Source organism: Argentina silus (genome assembly GCF_951799395.1).
Source record: "Argentina silus genome assembly, chromosome: 7".
NCBI lineage: Eukaryota > Metazoa > Chordata > Actinopteri > Argentiniformes > Argentinidae > Argentina > Argentina silus.
This window is the reverse complement of record NC_139661.1, coordinates 736538-758686: the sequence shown is the minus strand read 5'-3', so window position 1 is coordinate 758686 and position 22149 is coordinate 736538. Positions and strand designations below refer to the sequence as shown.

The 22149-nt window shown below is 41.8% G+C and overlaps 1 protein-coding gene across 1 annotated transcript in view; it reads left to right on the top strand.

The window, feature by feature from the left end:
• LOC310806908 (transducin-like enhancer protein 4) overlaps nt 1–10771 on the top strand; it is a gene marked incomplete at its 5' end in the record, with an annotated part of 54195 nt that extends 43424 nt beyond the window's left edge. The window contains 10 exons of the mRNA XM_083673191.1: nt 3834–3966; nt 4656–4843; nt 5465–5541; nt 6261–6510; nt 7767–8014; nt 8511–8658; nt 8830–8980; nt 9136–9212; nt 9514–9893; nt 10037–10771. Of these exons, the coding sequence (XP_083529317.1) occupies nt 3834–3966; nt 4656–4843; nt 5465–5541; nt 6261–6510; nt 7767–8014; nt 8511–8658; nt 8830–8980; nt 9136–9212; nt 9514–9621 (1380 nt within the window). The 3' untranslated portion in view covers nt 9622–9893; nt 10037–10771. The remainder of the gene's footprint in view (nt 1–3833; nt 3967–4655; nt 4844–5464; nt 5542–6260; nt 6511–7766; nt 8015–8510; nt 8659–8829; nt 8981–9135; nt 9213–9513; nt 9894–10036) is intronic.
• Between the last annotated feature and the right edge of the window lie 11378 nt (nt 10772–22149).

The window sequence follows — 22149 nt, the reverse complement described above, 5'->3', positions numbered from 1 at the left end:
GAATCCTGCAATTTTACAGGAAACAAAATTATATTTTTAGAAATACAGTGGCTTCGTGTCTAATTGATTCCTATGCAAACCAGATACTATAAAAACAAAAAATATTTCACATGAACTATTATCCTTGCACTCAGATGGACTCAATTCAACTTGTTAAGTGACTTGTTGAAGACATTTTTGCATTTGAGCTAATTTTAAGAGTGTTATAGCAAATGATCTGAATTTCAATTTTAACACATTTGCAAAAAAAATCTAAAAATGTGTTTTTTCGCTCTGTCATTGTGGGGTATTGTGTGGATTGATGGCAAAACATAATTAAGTCAATTTTTAATTGAGACTATAACACAACAAATGTGGAAAAAGTTAAGGGGTCTGAATACTATTTGTAGTATATATTTATAGTATATAAATACACTCACCGAGCACTTTATTAGGAATTCCTGTACACCTTCTCATGATGGAAGTGGTGTAATGGTGTGGGGAATGTTTTCTTGGCACACTTAGGGCCCGTTAATACCAATCAATCATCGCTTGAATGCCACAGCCTATTTGAGTATTGTTGCTGACCATGTGCATCCCTTCAAGGCCACAATTAACCATCTTCTTTTTTTTTCTTTCTTTTTTTTAATTATGTTTTTCGGGCATTTCTGCTTTATTGGGATAGAGACAGTAGAGATTGACAGGAAGGATGGGAGAGAGAGGAGGGATGACATGCAAGATAGGTCGAGGGTCGGAATCGAACCAAGAACCTTGCGATTACATGGTAAGCGCATTAGTGTGCTACGCCACTAAGCGCCCCAATTAACCATTACTTCCGCTACTTCCAGCATGATAATGCACCATGTCACAAAGCAAAAGTCGTCTCAAACTGGTTTCATGAACAGGACAATGAGTTCAGTGTTCTTCAGTGGCCTTCCCAGTCACCGGATCTGAATCCAATAGAACACCTTTGGGATGTGGTTGAACGGGAGATTCACAGTTTGAAAGTACACCTGAAAAATCAGCAGGAATTGCATTTACATTTACATTTATGGCATTTAGCAGACGCCTTTATCCAAATCGACTTCCAACAAATGCATTTGTTTAAGTAAGTGAATCATCTATCCATCAGTCATCATAAGATGAAGTAATCAATGCTCAGACCAGGGGCCATAGGCAGTCACAATGCTAGAAGAAGGAAAAATTACTTTATATATATATATAAAGGAATAAAGGGATATTTTCTTGGCACACTTTGGGCCCCTTAGTACCAATTGAGCATTGTTTAAACGCCACAGCCTACCTGAGTATTGTTGCTGACCATGTCCATCCCTTTATGACCACAGTGTACCCATCTTCTGATGGCTACTTCCAGCAGGATAGTGCCATGTAACAAAGCTCACATCATCTCAAACTGGTTTCTTGAACATGACAATGAGTTCACTGTACTCCAATGGCCTCCACAGTCACGAGATCTCAATCCAATAGAGCACCTTTGGGATGTGGTGGAACGGGAGATTCACATCATGGATGTGCAGCCGACAAATCTGCAGCAACTGCGTGATGCTGTCATGTCAATATGGACCAAAATCTCTGAGGAATGTTTCCAGCACCTTGTTGAATCTATGCCACAAATAATTAAGGCAGTTCTGAAGGCAAAAGCGGGTCCAACCCGGTACTAGCAAGGTGTACCTAATAAAGTGGCCGGTGAGTGTGTATATATATATATATATATATATATATATATATATATATATATATATATATATATATATATATATATATATATATACAGTACCAGTCAAAAGTTTGGACACACCCTGCCAAGAGTGTGCAAAGCTGTCATCAAAGCAAAAGGTGGCTACTTTGAAGAATCTAAAATATAAAACATATTCTGGTTTGTTTAACACTTTTTTGTTTAATACATAATTGTGTAATAATGTGTTCCTTCATAGTTTTGATGTCTTCAATATTAATCTACAATGTAGAAAATAATCAAAATAAAGAAAAACCATTGAATGTGTGTCCAAACTTTTGACTGGTACTGTATTTATATATTTTTTTAAACAGGAGAGAAACTTGTACAGGGGGGTAGTGGGGGTGAAGAGGTCTTTAGGAGGGAATGTTAAGAGTCTGAGGTCTTCAATCTACGGGGGAAGATTGGTAATGACTCTGCAGTTATGACAGCAGGGGGAAGCTCATTCCACCAGCGGGGTGCCAGGACAGTGAAAAGCCGTGACCGAGTAGTGTGGCTGCTGCATCCACGTAGAGGCGGCGGTGCCAGGCGGCCAGCCGAGGTGGAAGAGCGGAGTGATCGGGCAGGGGTTTGGGGACTGACCATTGCTTGCAAGTAGGGAGGGGCTGTTCCCTTTGCCGATCGGTAGGCGAGCACCAGGGTCTTGAATCTGATGTGAGCTGCTACCAGGAGCCAGTGAAGGGTGCGGAGGAGGGGAGTGACATGGGAGAATTTGGGGAGATTGAACACCAGATGGGCGGCAGCATTCTGGATAAGCTGCAGAGGCCTGATGGTGGAGGCGGGGAGACCGACTAAGAGTGCGTTGCAGTAGTCAAGGCAAGAGATCACACGTGTTTGGACCAAAACTTCTTCTCTGGTGAGGAATGGACGTATCCTCCTGATATTGTAGAGGAAGAATCTACAGGAGCGTGCTGTTGCTCTGATGTTCGCCACACAAGATAAGTGGTTGTCAAGGATCACCCCAAGGTTCTTGGCTGTATGGGAGGAGGTCACAGTAGAGTTCTTTACTGTGATGGAGAGGGCAGGCTTTCCCTGGGAGGAAGAGCAGCTCAGTTTTGTAAAGGTTGAGCTTGAGGTGGTGGGCTGACATCCAAGCAGAAATGTCTGCAAGACACGCAGAGACACATGTTGTCACCTGTGAGTCAGAAGGGGGAAAGAGAGAAAGAGTTGAGTGTCATCTGCGTAGCTGTGGTAGGAGAAACCATGTGAGGAAAACCGAGCCAAGAGATTTGGTATAGAGGGAGAACAGTCAGGGCCCTAGGACAGAGCCCTGAGGGACCCCAGTGGTGACGGCTCATGGAGAGGACAGCGATCCTCTCCACGTCACCTGGTAAGAGCGATCGGCCAGGTAGGATGCAAACCAGGAGAGTGCAGAGCCAGAGATGCCCAATTCTGGTGTGATGCAATCAGGTCATCATGGACCAGAATCTCAAAGGAATGTTTCCAACATCTTGTGGAACCAGTGCCACGAAGAATTGAGGCTGTTTTGAGAGCAAAGGGAGGCCCTACCCAGTATTAGTATAGTGTTCCTAATAAAGTGTTCAGAGTGTATATACTTTTCCTCAAATAAAGAACAAGTACTTAGCCAATCTCATCAGAATTAGTCCAAGTTAGACACATACTGGATAATTATATTTAGAAGTTATTTTAATATCTAATGATGACATTAATATACATGTGAATAACCTAGAAAAAAATAACTAGTGAATTTGTATAGAAAATAAGACACTGAAGTATTGTGAAATTGGGACTTTCTATGGGACAAGTGAGCCAATTGAGTGTAGTTAGTGAAATTGTGCTGAAATCGTGCCCCCTACCCCTATCCATTTATATAGGTCATTGGTCCTGCACTGTAAAACCTTCTGCTGTAGAGTCACAGTAGTGTACTGTCACCACGGTTGCCAGCTAGCTACTGTATTTTGCCTATACAGTAACAGTACTGTAAAACATTTTACAGTATGCTAAAAAGGTACTGTATTGTTGTGGTAACAACATCTATCTCAAAATAGGCCGGCCTTCGAGACAATGTCAAAATACACGGCCAATTAAATGTGAATGTTGAGTGTTGAATGGACGGTGTTAACCCTTTGTCCTCCAGAACGAGAAGTCCAGCACCCCTGTGTCCAAGTCGAGTACCCCCACCCCCCGCTCGGATGCCCCTACTCCTAGCAGTACCTCAACCCCAGGCCTGAGGCCCATTCCAGGCAAACCTCCAGGAATGGAGTCCCTCGGTGAGACATACACATACATGCAAACACTCACACAAACATTACGCCAAGCAAGATATTTTGTTAATGGAGAGAGGTCTTTGGTCTAGAAACCCTACTTTCCTCACTCTCATTAACTTCCATGTTGAGTGGTCCATATTCTAGTCGATTTCTGAGCGGGCGCATTCATTGGTTCTCACATACTTTGTATTTTCATTTGGGCGAGGCATCTCGTTCCTTGCTCTACCCAGTATTAGTATAGTGTTCCTAATAAAGTGTTCAGAGTGTATATACTTTTCCTCAAATAAAGTACTTAGCCAATCTCATCAGAATTAGTCCAAGTTAGACACATACTGGATAATTATATTTAGAAGTATATAAATACATATTTATATAGGAGCGAAAAAGTGATGGGGAGCTTCTTAAAATAAACCTCATGGTTCGTTCAATTAAAAAAGATACACAATATCTTTATTATCGATTCACCGTGCCGACAACATCAAAAGGCCTCCTTAAACTCTCCAACTTTCATACAACCAATCCTGTTCCGAGGTCAGAGACACATGCAAATCAAGAGAAAGGGGGTTTACACACACTTGCAAACCCAAACACACACACACACACATCTCACCTAAACTCATGTATTTACAACAGCACCTACACACTGAGCTGCTGATTTTTTTTTAAAACATGATTGTTTTCTGCAATCCCAGTCCCTGGCCTTCGTACGCCACTGGCCATGCCCTGTCCATACCCGGGCCCGTTCGGCATGGTGCCCCACCCTGGGATGAATGGGGACCTGGGCGGAGTGGGTGCTGCCTACGCCAGCCTTCACAACATCTCCCCACAGATGAGTGCAGCAGCTGCAGCTGCTGTGGCAGCCTATGGACGCACACAAGTGGTACCTTTACACACACTCACACACACACTCATACAGACACACACACATGTACACACATACATGCACACACACACACATACACAGACACTTGTGTATAGACATACACACCTACACATTCACAAATGAAACACGCACAACTCACATTTTTGAGGGACAAATTCCATAATAATTGGATCGAGGAAGCATTTTATACAATTGTTTTATATGATTTTATATGATTTGAAATCAAACAATTACTATTGGGTCAAAGTATAGATTCTTAGCTTTAATTCAATGTTTTTTTCTTTCAGATTGGTTTCACCATTTAGAAAGTACAACCTTTTTTATTACATGGTCCGCCTATTTCAGGGAACCAGTAGTAGTGGGACAATTGGCTTGACAAGTGTTTCTAGTTAGTCAGGTGTGTTCCTCGACATCATTTGTGCAGTCATAAGAGAGTTGTCAATATCTAGTATTGATTCTAGCCTCTATGTTTTCTTTTGGAGTTTGCTATTGGTGTATAGAGTTAAAAGAAGACAAAATGCTTCCTCTTTCCAATACTTATGGAGGGCACTGTATCTCTCTCTCTCTCTCTCTCCCTATCTCCCCTGCCTCTCTCTTTAACTTTTTTCCCTCCTTTAGATGGGATTTGACCCACACCACCACATGCGTGTCCCTGGTCTTCCTCCCAACATGTCTGGCATTCCTGGTGGAAAACCGTATGTGTCCTCTCCTTCCCCCACTTAGGACTTAAAGGGAAACTACATTTCTGTGAATAAACACATGCCTTAATTCCAGTCATTCTATTCCATTACACATGACACTTTTTTTGTCAGTATCCGAGTTATTTAGCAACTTGCAGCAGCAGCCAAGACTGTCAATGTAATGGAAGAAATTCAGAAATGGCAGAAATTGGCCCCCATCTGCTTCCATTATATTACAGAATGTAATAACTGTGATAAACTTGAGTCTTATGTTTTGACTGGAGTGATGGTATGTGGTTAATCACTGAAATTAGATTTTTGAGAGAACTATCCCTGTAAGAAAGAAAGAAATAGATGTGTGAACGTGCACATTGATTATTTGGCTGTCATATGTACTCAACCACTCTATTCTTTTCTGCTTTCTTTATCTTTATCCTCCCCACTCTTCCTATCTCTCCATTCTTCTCTACTCCCTTATCTCTGTTCCTCCGTCATCCACCTCTCTCCTCCAATTCCCTCCTTCCTTCTTTGCGCTTCTTCTCTAATGCTACTTCTGTATCTTCCCCTTCATGTCTTCTTCCTCCCTCCTCCGCCTCCCCATCCCCTTCTCCTCTCCCCTCCTTCTCTTCACATTTTCTTCTCCCATTCCCAATCTATCCACCTTCCTCATTACCCGCCCCCCCCCCCCTCCTCACCACCTCTTCTTTCTCTTCTCATTCTCCTCTTCCTCTCAGGGCCTACTCCTTTCACGTCAGTGCTGATGGACAGATGCAGCCTGTGCCTTTCCCTCCAGATGCGTTGATAGGCCCGGGCATCCCACGGCACGCCCGCCAGATCAACACGCTGAGCCACGGCGAGGTGGTGTGTGCCGTCACCATCAGCAACCCCACACGCCACGTCTACACCGGTGGCAAGGGCTGTGTCAAGGTCTGGGACATCAGTCACCCCGGCAACAAGAGCCCTGTCTCGCAATTGGACTGCCTGGTGAGTGGCAGAGATAGTAGCCAATGAGAGGGTGGAGTCAATGTTAGAAGGTAGGGTTCTTTGGTCGAGATAGGGGCCCGGTTAGAATTCTTCAAAACTAAAGTTGAAAGTGATAAATTAAGCGAGAACAGTGGCTGCCCTAGATGGGACACACAGTGTGTGTGTGTGTGTGTGTGTGTGTGTGTGTGTGTGTGTGTGTGTGTATGTGTGTGTGTGTGTGTGTATGTGTGTTTCTGTAGGATTAGCACTCTTGCATTGGCTTGAATCTAAGCACTGGCTCATCACTTGTTTTTCCTCTCCTGTCACTTCGCAGCAGTATGTGTATTAGTAACCCTTTTACATTAAGGTCCCCTATATAAAGGGTTTATGAATGTTTTTAATTAGTTAATTATTAGATTATTATCAGAATCAGAATCAGAATTCTTTTATTTGGCCAAGTATATTTGCACATACAGGAAATTGACTTGGTGATGAGAGAGGTCAACAGAGAATGGCCAGACTGGTTCGAGCTCACAGAAAGGCTACGGTAACTCAAATTACCACTCTGTACAATTTGGTGAATTATTCAATTATAAACCATTTACAAACAGTTATAACTCCTAAGTTGAGAGGGACCTTAATGTAAAGCGTATGTGTGTTTGTATTGTATGCACTAGAATATCAGTGTGCATGTGTGTGCATTTCTGTGTTTGTGTGCGTATGTGTATTTTTCAGAACAGAGAACTATGATATATACACTCACCGAACACTTTGTTAGGAACACTATTCTAATACTGGGTAGGGCCTCCCTTTGCTCTCAAAACAGCCTCAATTCTTCGTGGCATTGATTCCACAAGATGTTGGAAACATTTCTTTGAGATTCTGGTCCATGATGACATGATTCCATCACGCAATTCCTGTAGATTTTTCAGGTGCACTTTCAAGCTGTGAATCTCCTGTTCTACCACATCCCAAAGGTGTTCTATTGGATTCAGATCCAGTGACTGGGAAGGCCACTGAAGAACACTGAACTCATTGTCATGTTCATGAAACCAATTTGAGACGACCTTTGCTTTGTGACATGGTGCATTATCATGCTGGAAGTAGCCATTAGAAGATGGATACATTGTGGCCACGCATTCAAACAACATTCCCCACACCATTACACCACCTCCACCATGAGAAGGTGTACAGGTGTTCTTAATAAAGTGCTCTGTGAGTGTATATATATATATTTAGACATATTTATTTATATGTCCTTTTTACCTGTGTATCAGAATAGAGACAACTACATCCGCTCGTGTCGGCTGCTGCCTGACGGCCGGACCCTCATCGTCGGGGGTGAGGCCAGCACTCTGTCAATCTGGGACCTGGCAACGCCCACCCCACGGATCAAGGCGGAGCTGACCTCCTCTGCCCCCGCCTGCTACGCCCTGGCCATCAGCCCAGACTCCAAAGTCTGCTTTTCCTGCTGCAGCGACGGCAACATCGCAGTCTGGGACCTGCATAACCAGACCTTAGTGAGGTACGACACAGCTGGTGAAGGCGTGTGTGTGTGTGTGCATGTGTGTAAGTCCTTTTATCGGATCAGGAAGTAATATGTCAGAACAATGAACTCCTACAACGTCCACATTGCTTTGTGCCTCCCAGCCAGACACAGAGGTGCGTCTAAGCTAAGATATACATTAGTAAACACAAGTGATCGATGTACGCGCCCATGTGGTGGTCATGGATGTAAACAAAGAAGGCACTAAACCTCACTCCTCCCTAAAGCTCCTTGTAGTTTTCAAAAACCATGTGATTACCCCCAAATACGCATGTCTCTCGGTACAATCCTCAAACTAGCAATACCTAGCTTTTGATCTCCAGAACCCATTTGGAAGCTGTTCATATGCCTACACTTCGTAGGGTGATCTAGACAATGATTTTGTGGTAGCACATCGGTTAAGTGTCCCTATAAATGTGTAGTGTGTGCGTATTGATATGCAGGGATCAGTGTATTGTATGCTATGTTTGCACAGGCAGTTCCAGGGACACACCGATGGGGCCAGCTGTATTGACATCTCCAACGATGGGACCAAACTGTGGACTGGAGGGCTGGACAACACAGTCCGCTCCTGGGACCTGAGAGAGGGACGACAGTTACAGCAACACGACTTCACCTCACAGGTATATACACAAGCGCACATATACAGTGCACACACACAAACACTCACTGACATGGTCTGCTTGTTGAGTGATAGAGGGCAGACAGCTACAAGAATACGACTTCAACTTACAGGGTCACACACACCATTTTAACGTGTGTGTGTGCGTGCGTGCGTGTCTTCTCTACTGTAGATCTTCTCTCTGGGCTACTGTCCGACGGGGGAGTGGCTTGCGGTGGGGATGGAAAACAGTAATGTAGAGGTCCTACACGTCACTAAACCTGACAAGTACCAGCTTCACCTCCACGAGAGCTGTGTGCTGTCTCTCAAGTTTGCCCACTGTGGTAAGAGTCCACCTGTCATTGTTTGGTATGCAACAGTGTTTTGGATTTTTAATTTTTTGGTTTTTAAAATGTTATTCCTGTATATTTTAATCGGATTCCTTTGAACCACAAGTTTACAGCTCTGTTAGATTGCCTTGTGTGTGATCTCTATGCAGGCAAATGGTTTGTGAGCACAGGGAAGGACAACCTACTAAATGCGTGGAGAACACCTTATGGAGCCAGCATATTCCAGGTGACTACAGTATACTGTGAAAGGGCACTTACAGAGCTAGCATATGTTCGGTTGATAAACCAGGTCACTTGCTATGTTATCTAATACCAAGCATAATACAGGATCAGTCTTTCTCTTTCCTTTTCTCCGTCTCCAATTCTCTTCTTACTCCATTTCTTTCTCTTCCTGTCTCTCTCTTGCTCTCCCCCTTTCTCTTGTTTTCCATGTCTTCCCTCCCTCTATTACTCATTTCTCTTGCTCTACATGCACCATTCTTACCCCCCCCCCCCCCCCCCCCATCTCTCACTCCCACCTTCCTCAGTCTAAAGAATCCTCCTCAGTGCTCAGCTGTGACATCTCGGTGGATGACAAGTACATTGTGACGGGCTCCGGTGATAAGAAGGCCACTGTCTATGAGGTCATCTACTAGACAAGCAGGAATAATAACCCACCCAAGAACTTTGCCCACTTTCCCATGTACATCTCCTCTTTGTATAAAAGGATTTGCATAAGACAAACAAACAGAACTGTTGACCCTGACCCCTTCAGCCCTGACCTTTTGACCTCTTGGCTGGTTATATGGACCAAACACGCTGAACAGAACCAAACTTTTTTTTTATTTTTTTTTATAAAACTGATTACTTTTATAACTGCTGTTTTCATGGAAATGAATGAAGCCTCACCCAGGAGTCCACATGTGAGGTACGGTGAAATTATAACTCCTGTAGAAATACTGTCTCTATAACATCTTAACATAACAAATGATTCCATCACATTCAGTCTTTGGTATTAGTAACATTAAACAAACCATATATACATCTATTTCTACTATTTCTCTCTCTCAGGTTTCCAAGGATGTTCTCCAATTGGCTGGCCCTGCCCCATCCACTCTTTTAAAAGCCAAATGCACATACGGCACTGTACAATTGAGTGGCAACCCTCATCGGTCTATACAGTTGGATCACACAATGCTAAAGCTTGCCTAAATGAAATGACAATGCAGTCCAATCGGATCACACAACTGTGTTGTCAAGTGTGTTTTTTGTGGGGTGGAAGGGGGGACAAATCTGGGTCAGTGGGCCCTGTGAACATGGAACTATGAGCCAAGACTGCCTACAAAACTCTTACTACCAAATTCTGGACCCAATTCCTCCCTCCGGAATTGGATTAAACTGGAAAATCCCCACTTGTTTCCCCCAACCTTGGTGGATGGAAGAAGCCTTTGAATGTCATAGCATGGGGGGACGACTCTCTACTTTATCTATTACTCTAGGAGCTGTTTCATTCTCTATGTCTTCTCTGACGAACCTGTGCATCAGATAGTCAAAAACCTGAAATGGTGAATTTGCTTGGATCTAGGACTGACAGTGCTCAGTACCGTGCCTTTCTGCTCCTATTGCTACAGTCATGTTTATCCTCCTGGTTTACATGTCTGCTTTCTGTTGCTTGTGTAACCGCAAAACAGAGGTTGAGGTCAACAAGAAGTGAAGGAAGACACATCCCTGTTAGTGCTGTGTCTAATATGTTATTAAATGGATCAAAAATGAAGACTTTGTTCAACCAAGGTCTTAATAGTTTGGGCTACACTGATATAAAATGACTTGAGGAACCACCAAGGGCTTTCTGGGTCCAGACCACTACAGGGCCTTCCTGATGTGCTGATTACGATCAGCTGGCTCCAAGCCACAAGGTGGCATGACAAAGAATACATGCATGGGTTTCAGGGTAGTCCAGACAGGGCTCTTGGAAGGTTAGTGGCTGCGTTTGGATTCCGGGTAAAGATACAACAGCAGAGGGGAGACGTGATGGTTCTGAATGCAGTTTCACTGATGTGAACTACCCAGTTTTAGAACGTCTCCTGACAGCTGTTGGCATCTCCAAGATTCAACATCTTAGCTAAAGTTGGAAGAGAAGACAGTTGTTAAACCTAGCTTTCTAGCAAGCTTGTTGTTGTTGTTTCTGTGATGGAAATTTGGCAAGCTAGCAAGATAACTTCAGTTACACCATTTTCTAGGGTTAGAACTGTGTTGTTGCATTTTATCCCAAAGTTCTAAAACTGAGCAGTTTAGTCTCGTCACCTCTCAGCTGTTGTTTCTGTACCCAGCTTTAGGAGTTACAACTTTTTTCATTACCTTATGACTTTTCCTTTAGCTTGTTTGAAAATGTTACATGGATAGATGGAAAAGCTACAAGGAAAAGGCAGCACTAAAATGAACTCTGAAGTCACCTAACTGTGACGTGAAGCAACATTTTTACTGATTTATACATACATATTCCATTCAACAAATTCACTTATAGCAACAAAGAAGATGGTACAGTGGGCATACAATTGGGTTAGTAAATGTTTCAGAGAATAATACGCAAGTGTTTTAACCTGTCAAACTACATCATTATGTAGTTTTTGTATCATTATCAGAGCAATGCATTCTGGTGCAAATGTATGCATTGTGGGGCAAATGATGTATCATTGTCAGAGTAATGCATTGTTGGGCAAAATTCCTAAAATCGCTTCTGTAAAGGTTACTTGCCTGCATCCTAGGTAAAAGGTGGTAGCAAATCGTAGTTGAACCAATGTCAAATTTGAACAACCCATATTATGTCTGCCAGTAAGAAACTTCTGGGTCACCAAAGACAGCAAGTAGACAGCAGCCCAACTGTTACATTACTAGGTAATCCGAATGCAACCAGTGAAACATGATGATCTGCCAAAAGTCTTATTGTACGTATACACACACAAACATAAATCCACATGGTTATTTATAGCTGACCCTAAGCACACAGACACAAACTCTCAGAGAGATAGATATATGAAAACAATATGGAGTTTGTGGAGACCATTCTCCATTCTCTTTAGTCTTTCTACTGTTGTTTCTAGACCAGCGGCTACAAGCAAGCCTTGGGGCTTTTGTCCCAGAACCTAACCATGTCTTATTTAAGCTCATATGCATACTGCAGTCAAGAGAATGAAACACTTTGCTCATTAGAGATACCATTAGCAAGCAGCAAGCTAAAAGAAGTCAAACAATGGTAGAACACCTTATACATCCTCCACTCGCAAGTTTATTTTTCTGATTAATCATATTAATAATCATATGACTACATGAAAGTGAGGCACCCATTGACTGCTATGTGGCAACAATGGGATTCTCTGGAAACCATAGCCTATTGTCCTAGTTTCCCCAATGTGGTTAAAGACAAAACAAACAAGACTAGCACATGTTCTGCTAATAAAATGAAAAGAAAGGTTTCTGAGATGAAAGGATGTTCCAAGAGATTTTGCGTATCATAAACAGATGATGCATGAGAACTTCTATCCATGCCAATGTCTTTAGAATAGTATTGCATCTTCAAAACATCAGATAGTTGCTTTTATCTGCTCTATTCCAACATGAATATCCCTGCCCTGTTTGTCTACAAAAAATTGCTCAGTGTGTCCTGGACCTGGAACTAGATTCCTATGCCTAGTGAGAGGCTGCCCTATGCCAAAACTCCTCTCCTCAACATCTCCTCCCCAAAGGAGCACAGTAGAACAAGGTACCCACCCCCATTCCCACAATTCATGGGAATGATACCACAGGGAGACACAGACGAGACTCGGTCTCTGCTGGCCAAGGGAGCCGTTCATATGGTTCAGAAGGAAGAAGCCCAACAGCGCGTCTACCGGTTTCATATGTTGTTAGAATCGATTCGATCCAATGAGTGGTTCACCATGGTAGACCTCAACAATGCTTATTTCCACATTGGCATTTATCCTGCTCACAGGTGATTTCTCAGGTTCGCCTTTGAGAATGTAGCCCTACCATTCAGTTTGTCTTTGGCATCATGGACATTCTCAAAGAGAGGCTTATGGGTCCTGACATACATCGACAATTGGTTGATATGCACAGACTCCCAGGCGCAAAAGAGCAGTTTATGAACGGCGTATGGTCAGGCTGGCTGAGCAGAGCCCATGTCATGGTTCTCGAGCTCTACACAGTGTTACTAGACCTGAGGCAATTTCCTACAGGGACACCATGTTCTGGTCAGGTTGGACAACACATACACAGTAGTATACATCAACTGCACGGAGGAAAGTGGTCCCAGCATCTTCTGTCTTTGGCATGGGAGATCTTGCTCTAGAGCAGCGAACATCTGTTCCTAGAGCAACACATCTCCCAGGCAGACTAAACTCAGGTGTGGATCTGCTCTTGTCAGGGAAACCCTGACCAAGAGAATGGCGACTGCACCCAGCTGTCATCAGGGAGCTACAGCAGGGCTGCCATCAATCTTTATCATTGTGGGAAAGTGTGTATTGTCGCCTGTTCTTCACATCAAGGAGAGATTACAGTGCTCCGTTTGGTGTGGACGCACTGGCTAGTTTAGTATTTGGTCGACAATCCTTTGCATGCAATAACTGCCTGAAGTCTGCGACCCATTGACCCCACCTCACACAGGGTATCTTCTCTGGTGATGGTCTGCCAGGCCTGTATTGCATCTTAACTTGTTATTTGTTTTGAGGTATTTTTGCCTAAAGTGTTGTCATCAGGAATGAAATGCATGTTCAATTGGATTTAAATCTTCAGATTTGAATCCAATTGAACATGCATTTCATGTCCTGATGCTAACATTTTAACATGGCCAGTCAACAACTTTCCACTTTTTGGCCCTGAAAAACTCCCTAGTTGCTATAGCAGTATGTTTTGGGTCATTGTTTTACTGTATGATGAAGCGTCATCCAATGAATTTGGAGGCATTTGCTTGTACTTAAGCAGACAAGATGTGTCTGTACACTTCAGAATACATTCTGCTGCCGTCAGCAGTGACATTATCAATTAAGACAAGTTAGCCAGTTATAGTGGCAGCAAAACATGCCCAAAACTAACACAGATGAGGTGGTATGCTGTAAATCTTGGGCAGATCCTTTTTTCTCCAAACTTTCCTCTTGCAATCACTCTGTACATGATAAGATGAATATTATCTGTCCACAATAACTTTTTCCATATCTCTGCAGACTTTATAGGTACTTTTTAGCAAGCTGTAATCTGACCATCCTTTTTGAGGTGAACTAGTGGTTTGCAGCTTGCAATGAAGCCTCTGTAGTTCGGCTGGTGACGTATTCTGCAGATGGTAGTCTCTGACACATTCACACCTACCTCCTGGAGAGTGTTCCTGATCTGAGGGACTGTTGTTTTGAGATTTTTCGTGATTATGGTGAGCATTCTTTGGTCATCTATTGTAGGAGTCTTCCTTGGCCTACCAGCCCGTTTGCGATTGCTGAGCTCACCAGTGCTCTTTTTAATGATGTTCCAAATTTGGCAAGCCTAAGGTTTTGGCTATGTTTCTGATATTTGTTTTCTGATTTTTCAGCCTAATAATCACTTCCTTGACTTTCATTGACACCTCTTTGGTCCTCATGTGGACAGACACCAATAGCAGATTTCAAAAGCAAACACAAAGCCTAGAATCAATACTAGACATTGACAGCCCTCTTATGCCTGCACAAATGAGGTGACAGACCACACTTGACTAACCAGAAACAGTTGTCAAGCCAATTGTCCCATTACTTTTGGTGCCCTGAAACAGAGGCACTATGTATAAAAAGTGTTGTTGTTTTTAAATGGTGAAACTTGTGGAGTATTGAGCCAAAAGAAGAAAAAATGCTTCACTGTCCCTTTGCAGGGCACTGTACATGGACAGAACAAAGGGTGTGATCGACTGCTTGTTTGCTTTGCCAACCTGGCTCAGGGTAGAGTTTTGTCCAAACAGTTTGTTCCAACTGGTTAGTGGAGGCCATCGCCAAGGCGGATCCAGGCGCTTTCCACCAGAGGAATTGCTCCGTCTTGGGCTTTGTTCAGGGGGGATCTCTGTCACAGAGGTCTGTGCTGCAGGCAGTTGGGCCTCCCCTCTCACTTTCATTAGGTTCTCCCACCTCGACGTCACTGAGCCTATGGCCTTTTACGCATGGCCCAGAGTGAGATTAAAAGACTGAAAGAGAACATTAGGTTACGGTATGTAACCCTGGTTCTCTGAAGGAGATGAAAGAAACATCATCAGATTGCCCCTCTTGCACGGCTCGTTTAAGAGGTGGTTCGCTGAATGAGCACGAGTGGACTATGCAGGGATAAGGCAGGGCATTTTTCTGCAAAGTCCTCTCCAGCCTCCTAGGCGTGATTCAATAAGGCTTCAGTGAATGACCCACCGCACAAGGGCGTATCCCATAGTGAGATGTCTTCCTCATCTCCTTCAGAGAACCAGCTTTACATACCGTAACCTAAAGTTTCACATCTCATGAACCACATGAATATCGTATAGCAATCTGTTTTCTTTCATGTTTAACACAATTATATACCGGACCAGAACAACCTCCATGTTAAACACTGGACCAGAACAACTGAGCTAGTAGACAACACGGCAGTCTGATAACTGACTGCAGACTGTATTTTCCAAGTTCACGCTGAAAGAGAAACTTGAAACTTCCTTGATGACTGACTCATTGCCCAATCACGTTTTCATACTCCAAAATCAATAGCAACAATTGAATGAAGAAAAGCACTGACCTGAAATATCTGAATATGATCATTGCATATGCTTTTACTGACCTTCTCCGATCAACCAGAGTACATAAAACTGTAAAAATTGTTACATTTAAGCTTACAATGAAAAAATCTACATGTTGCTAGTTCTGAAATACAAAATGCATTTTGTCTGTTTTCCTAGTTTGTGTCTGAATTTATTAAACATTTTCTGTGGAGTAAGATGGGTGTGTGATTGTCCTGTCTCACAGATTACACTACAGCTACACTACAGTTATTGATAGATCTAAAGGATGGATAAGGTGTAAACAATATTGGAACATAGGTACTGCACTCTTGGTCCTTAGGGGTTATTAATGGCAACGCAGCCATTTCATTAAAGAGATGCTATTTGGAACCTTTTTGCCATTTCAGTCCATGCAACGCACAGATGTAATACAGATGTAATACAGTTAGAATCAACCAAGAACCAGACAAATCAAACAAGATCACAGGTACATTGTTTCATGAAATATTACAACATAAAGAAAAGAAATTCACTATTACCTGCAATTCCTCAGCAAATTTGCTATAATTTCCTAACCCTACAGGAAATTGTAGGTAATTGTGAATTTAGTTTTTTGTGTTGTGTTATCTTACTACCTGTGATGTTGGTTCTTGTTTGATTGTAACTGATGCTACTGTATTACATCTGTGCTCATATTCATGCATGTTTTATTGGGGTGGTTGGTCCAGCACCCATTGGTGTGAAGTGTGCAAGTCTATCGATGCGGCCCTCCACTTCTTATAAGTCAAATTGTTGTTTAAGGCCATTCACCTTTGACATATCTTGAAGTTTATAACTTTGAGATATGGTGTGGTCTGCCAATGTGAAATTTACTGCACTTTTCCTGAAGCTAGGCTACTACTTCTACTAGTTAAAAAAAATATCTAAAACATTTAACCATTTACGGTTCCTTAGACTCGAATAAAATCATTTGCGTTCTTTGTACTATCAGATAGAGCCATCCTTAGTTCTTTAAACATAAACAAAGGTTCTCTACCGTGATTCATAAATGGCACCATACATGGTTGTATTCATAATGATTTAAAGAAACCCCAAAACCATTAAAAATGGTTCTATATATAACTTTTAGGGGTGCCATATGTATTAAAGTGTAGAACCTTTTTTGGTTCCATATAGAACTATGTATTCTAAGAGTGTGTCGGTCACAATTACGCATTCCGCTCAGTTAACTTTCGTAATGCTTTGAATTGAGAATCATATGAAAAAGGGATGCCTGTTGTTCACACAAACACACTCATACTATGCATCACTATTCAACATTCAAACACATACAATGACTCCTACTCTCAAGGCCACAGATGCTGATATACACACAAAGGACCAAGCAGAGACAATTATGCATCTGCTCACGTTGGCTACGCTTGCGTATTAAAGAGCAGTTGAAAGGGAAACCTGCTGTACTTTATGCATCTCAAACACTTACTGTAGCTCTCAAAACTGTGCTAAGACTCACTCAGCAGGAGTGACACAAGTGTGGGTGTGTCAGGGGAGGCTGGTGGAGGCAGAAATCCACCAGCCTCCACCGGTGTGTTTTTCTTCTTGATCTATGTTTTGAGATGGATGTAGCTATGGCTGTGATGTAAGATTTACAGATGCACTGAGGACTTCTGTTTTTCCAGAAATATTATTTTATTTCTGAGTCACAAACACATTAGGAGGCCAACCTCCTTGTCCCCATCACCAGCACTAAACACCGGACCTGGGGGAACAAGGGGTCTCTCTCCGTGAAATGTACTGTCTTGGAGGACTGAGAAAAGCACTATACAAAATAAATGCATTGTTATTATTATTAGATAACAATTACAATGGCAAACAAGGGCGGACTCCCCTAAATGACCTGTGATGATATGGGGAGTGCCATGTTGTCAACTTTTTTCATCTTCTGTGATTTGAGTGGGCATAAATGTAGTATCAAATCAGTATCTCAGGTCAGTCATTTATTGGCACCAGTAGATGCACCTAAAAGCCTTTTGAAGAAGAAGACTATGTGTTGATCCAGCTGTGTCATGCACTAATTTTTTTAGAGGGGGCATGAAGTCTGGTGAAAACGGAAGCCTGAAATGTATTTTTTCTGCAATCGTGAGCCATAATCATTATGCCTAGTTCTATGTATAAAATATGTCTATTTTTGGCATAGGTTATCAAGCATACCTCTTTACCTGTTCAATGGTCTTTTTAAAAAATGTAGTAACTTTTCATGCCTTGAGTTTAGTACAAGTCTAGCAACCTTGCCAGCAGGCATGCCAGCTAAGATAGCTTCAATGATAGCGTAGAATGGCTGAGTAGCAAGCTATGAGGAATTGATTTAAATCATTGAAAATTATTGGCTGTTCTGTTTTGAGCTGCCTATTGCCTGGTGAGGAGTGTGACAAGCATGTTACAGGTGTAATTTACAAACATACATCCTGCCCATCACCAGCAGCTCAAATCAAATCAAACAGTGTCACTCTACCCTTTCTCTCCTTTCCGTATCTGATACTGCACACACTCCAAGAATATCTAGCTTCATACTTTGCATCCCTTTGCTCTGTGCACCTTGGAAGCAACCACTTGCTTGGGTAAATGGAGGAGGGGGGGGTACTCTTTGCCTTGCCTGGCCCAGTCAGTGTGCCCATTCTGCAAAATACCACGAGGCATAGAGCGGGCCGATCTGGCCAAATATGACTGTTTTGGACTGCGATTTCAGTTTCTATTATTTCCTACTATTATATGTAGTCTTCTCCCTGGGACCATTTTTTTTAATAGGCCATAAGCCATGTTAGAAGCATATTACTTTAATTTAGGTATTTTCACCGGATTGAGGGTACGTCACCAGCATACACGAACGTCCAAGGCACATCAAATTTAACCTGATCCAGGTCAGAAAAACAATGAAACACATCTCTACTTTAGCAATGGATTGCGCCTGCGTTGGAGCCACGGTTGGTGCCACCAACTCAGATTTCATGATGAAAGCGCCCATTAACGCCATTTACTGGATTCATTGCGACAATCACGTCTCTCTATTGGGCCATCAGCAGTCTACTTCATCCTGTTATTTGCCGTTTTTTCCCCGATTGCTTGAGCACAGTGGCCAAAACACTACAGTAAAATGGACTACAATTCTCACAACGTACAAATACATACCACAAAAACAAATCAGTGCATCAAAACAGTATAATTTGTCACAAATTCATTGTACCATTAATTTCATAATGACACACTAAATAGTAACTATAACCATCACTATAACCATCAATATGCATTGTGCAGGTTGGCCAACTTTCAATTGAAAATATTGTGGTGGGCATGTGAACTCAGTTTCATTCAAATGGTTTAAGCAATTGAGAAAAAGTGTATATATCAATATCAATATCAATGCCCAGGACATGCGGAGTACCCTGAGGAGACGTTCTGCAGCTCACAATCCTGATCTAAGAGGAACAGATACAGTATATTACTGTAATGCACTGTAATAATTACAGTGCCTTCAGAAAGTATTCAGACCCCTTCACTTTTTCTACATGTTGCTGTGTTATAGACTCAATTTAAAATGGATTAAATTAAAAGAATTTGCCATCAATCCACACACAATACCCCAAAATGACAAAGCGAAAACAAGTTTTTTGAAGTTTCTGTAAATTTATTCAAATTGAAATACAGAAATACCTCCGGTACATAACTATTCGCACCCTTTGCTATGACACTCTTAAAATTAGCTAAAATGCAAAAATGTCATCAACAAATCACTTTTTTCAATAAGGTGAATTGAGTCAATGCAAGGTCAATGCAAGAATAATAGTTCATGTAATTTTGGAATTAATATCTTTGTTTGTATAGGGTCTCTGATTTGCATAGGAATGAAGATGTCACTACCAACTCAACTAATTTCATAATTTTCTCTTGATCCTGACAAACTCCCCAGTCGCTGCCAGTAACATACCCATAACTTGATGCAGCTACCACTATTCTAATGCAGCTACCACAAACTTAATGCTTTGTAGTAAAACCACATTTTCAGCCACTTTCTTTGCCGTATCACTTGAATTCATTGTTGCAAACACAATTATGGATATGAGATTTTCCATTAAGGGATTCTTTTTGGCCACTTGGTTATAGACCAATTTTGTAGAGTGACTGAGATTATGTTGTCCCATCAACTGTGCTTTTTCCTCTCCACCATTCAACTTTGTAGAATTTTGTAAGTCTCCCCAGGCCTCAGGGTCGCATTGCTGAGCATTTTCTGTAATGACAACTTGATCCACACAGTGTGTAATTGATTCCTATGCAAATCAGAGATCCTATAAAAACAAAGATATTAATTCCAAAATTACATGAACTATTATCCTTGCATTAAGATGGACTCAATTCAACTTATTGAGTGATTTGTTGATGACATTTTTTTGCATTTTAGCTAATTTTAAGAATGTCATAGCAAAGGGTCTGAATACTTATGTACATGAGGTATTTCTGTATTTCAATTTGAATACATTTACTGAAATTTCTAAAAACCTGTTTTAGTTTGTCATTCTGGGGTATTGTGTGTGGATTGACGGCAAATTCTTTTAATTTAATCCATTTTAAATTGAGTCTATAACACAACAAAATGTGGAAAAAGTGAAGGGGTCTGAACACTTTCCGAAGGCACTGTATATACCCTGCCATTGTCCAGTGAACATTCACTTTACACTGAGATAAATGATCCACTGGAAAAGGCTGAGAGCAACACGTACAGATGATCTCCTATAAAGGTTAGAGAAACTGCTACAGCTTTGCCTGCAGCTACACTGTCCTTTGAAATGTCCACACACTCAACATAGGGTTCCAAGAGATGTGGGCTTGGGAGACATCAGAGGGCTATACTACGAAGCCATCTATACATATTCAGGATTATCCAAAATTAGCGGGCTTAAATTCAGATTCAGGCTTCCTCAGTGTCATAAACGTGGATCCTGATTTCACACCTGCAGCAATTTCAATCCAGAATGAGTAGTGAAGATACAGTTGGGGCTAATTCTATTAGCACCCTCTATTTTTTTTTTTATATATATACTCAACCCTCTACCCATTCCACTGAACTTCACCTAACATACTATCAATCTAACCTTCTATCTTTGTAACCTTATATCTATCTAAACCTTTAACTACTGTACCTAGCATCATCCCTTCTTCCTTTCACCAGTCCTCTCAATTGTTTTGATCTCTCTATACATCCCCTCTCTCATCTATCCATCCTCTCTTTCATGTATCCATTCATCCATCCAATGAACCAACCAACATGTCTCACTTTCTTTCAACTACCTAGAAAATCTTCATTAACCCTGATACAAAGCTTTCTGATACTTTTTTAAGTATTAAGCTTTTTGTAACTCCAAAAACCAACCAACTCTACCACTCTCAACCACTCAAACAACCAACTCTCTACCCACCCCAGGCTCATCCTCTCTATCTATCTATCTATCTATCTATCTATCTATCTATCTATCTATCTATCTATCTATCTATCTATCTATCTATCTATCAAACCTCTCATCTACTGTATCTATCTATCTATGACCTTCTAGCACACTTACTATCTAACCTCCTATCTTTCCAACCTTATATCTACCTAACCTTTCAACTACCTAGCATCATCCTTTCTTCCTTTCACCAGTAACTACTACTTCACTCAGTATAACCCATACTGATTAACCTCTTAATTGTATTTACCTATCTATACCTCCCCTTTTTCATCTTTCCATCCTCTAATTCATCCATACATAAATAAACTGTGCAGACTGACTCCACATTTAACTCCACAATTTCTATTCAGATTTGTGATAGTAGTTACACTTTCTCAGCTTTACTCGAATGTGCATGAAATCCTATTCATGCCTATATGGCCCAGCACCACAAGGGGGCTTGAGCCGGCGATGCCCCCTCAGTTTGAATTGTGTGTCCCCTCAGTATTGTGCCCCAATCATTTTGACAAATCTGAAACATGTTTTGTCAAGTCATTTTATCCACTCCACAAAGGGTTAACTGTCTCAAGATCCCCTCGTTGCTCCACCGCCTCCAAAAACAAGACTAATTTGATTGGTTTAGGCTGGACTCAAGAAGTAGCCAGCTAACAATAAGCTATATTCTTGGCTACCACTGAAATCATTCTCTACCCACTCCACTGAACTACCCCAGGCTCACCCAGGCTCATCATATGCATCCATCCATCCATCCATCCATCCATCCATCCATCCATCCATCCATCCATCCATCCATCCATCCATCCATCCATCCATCTATCTATCTATCTAACCTTATTTATCCATCCAACCAACCAACCAACCAACCCATCTTTAAACTTTATCCTCTACAAAAATAAGATACTTTCTTTCAACTACCCAGCAAATCTATCTACCGTCCA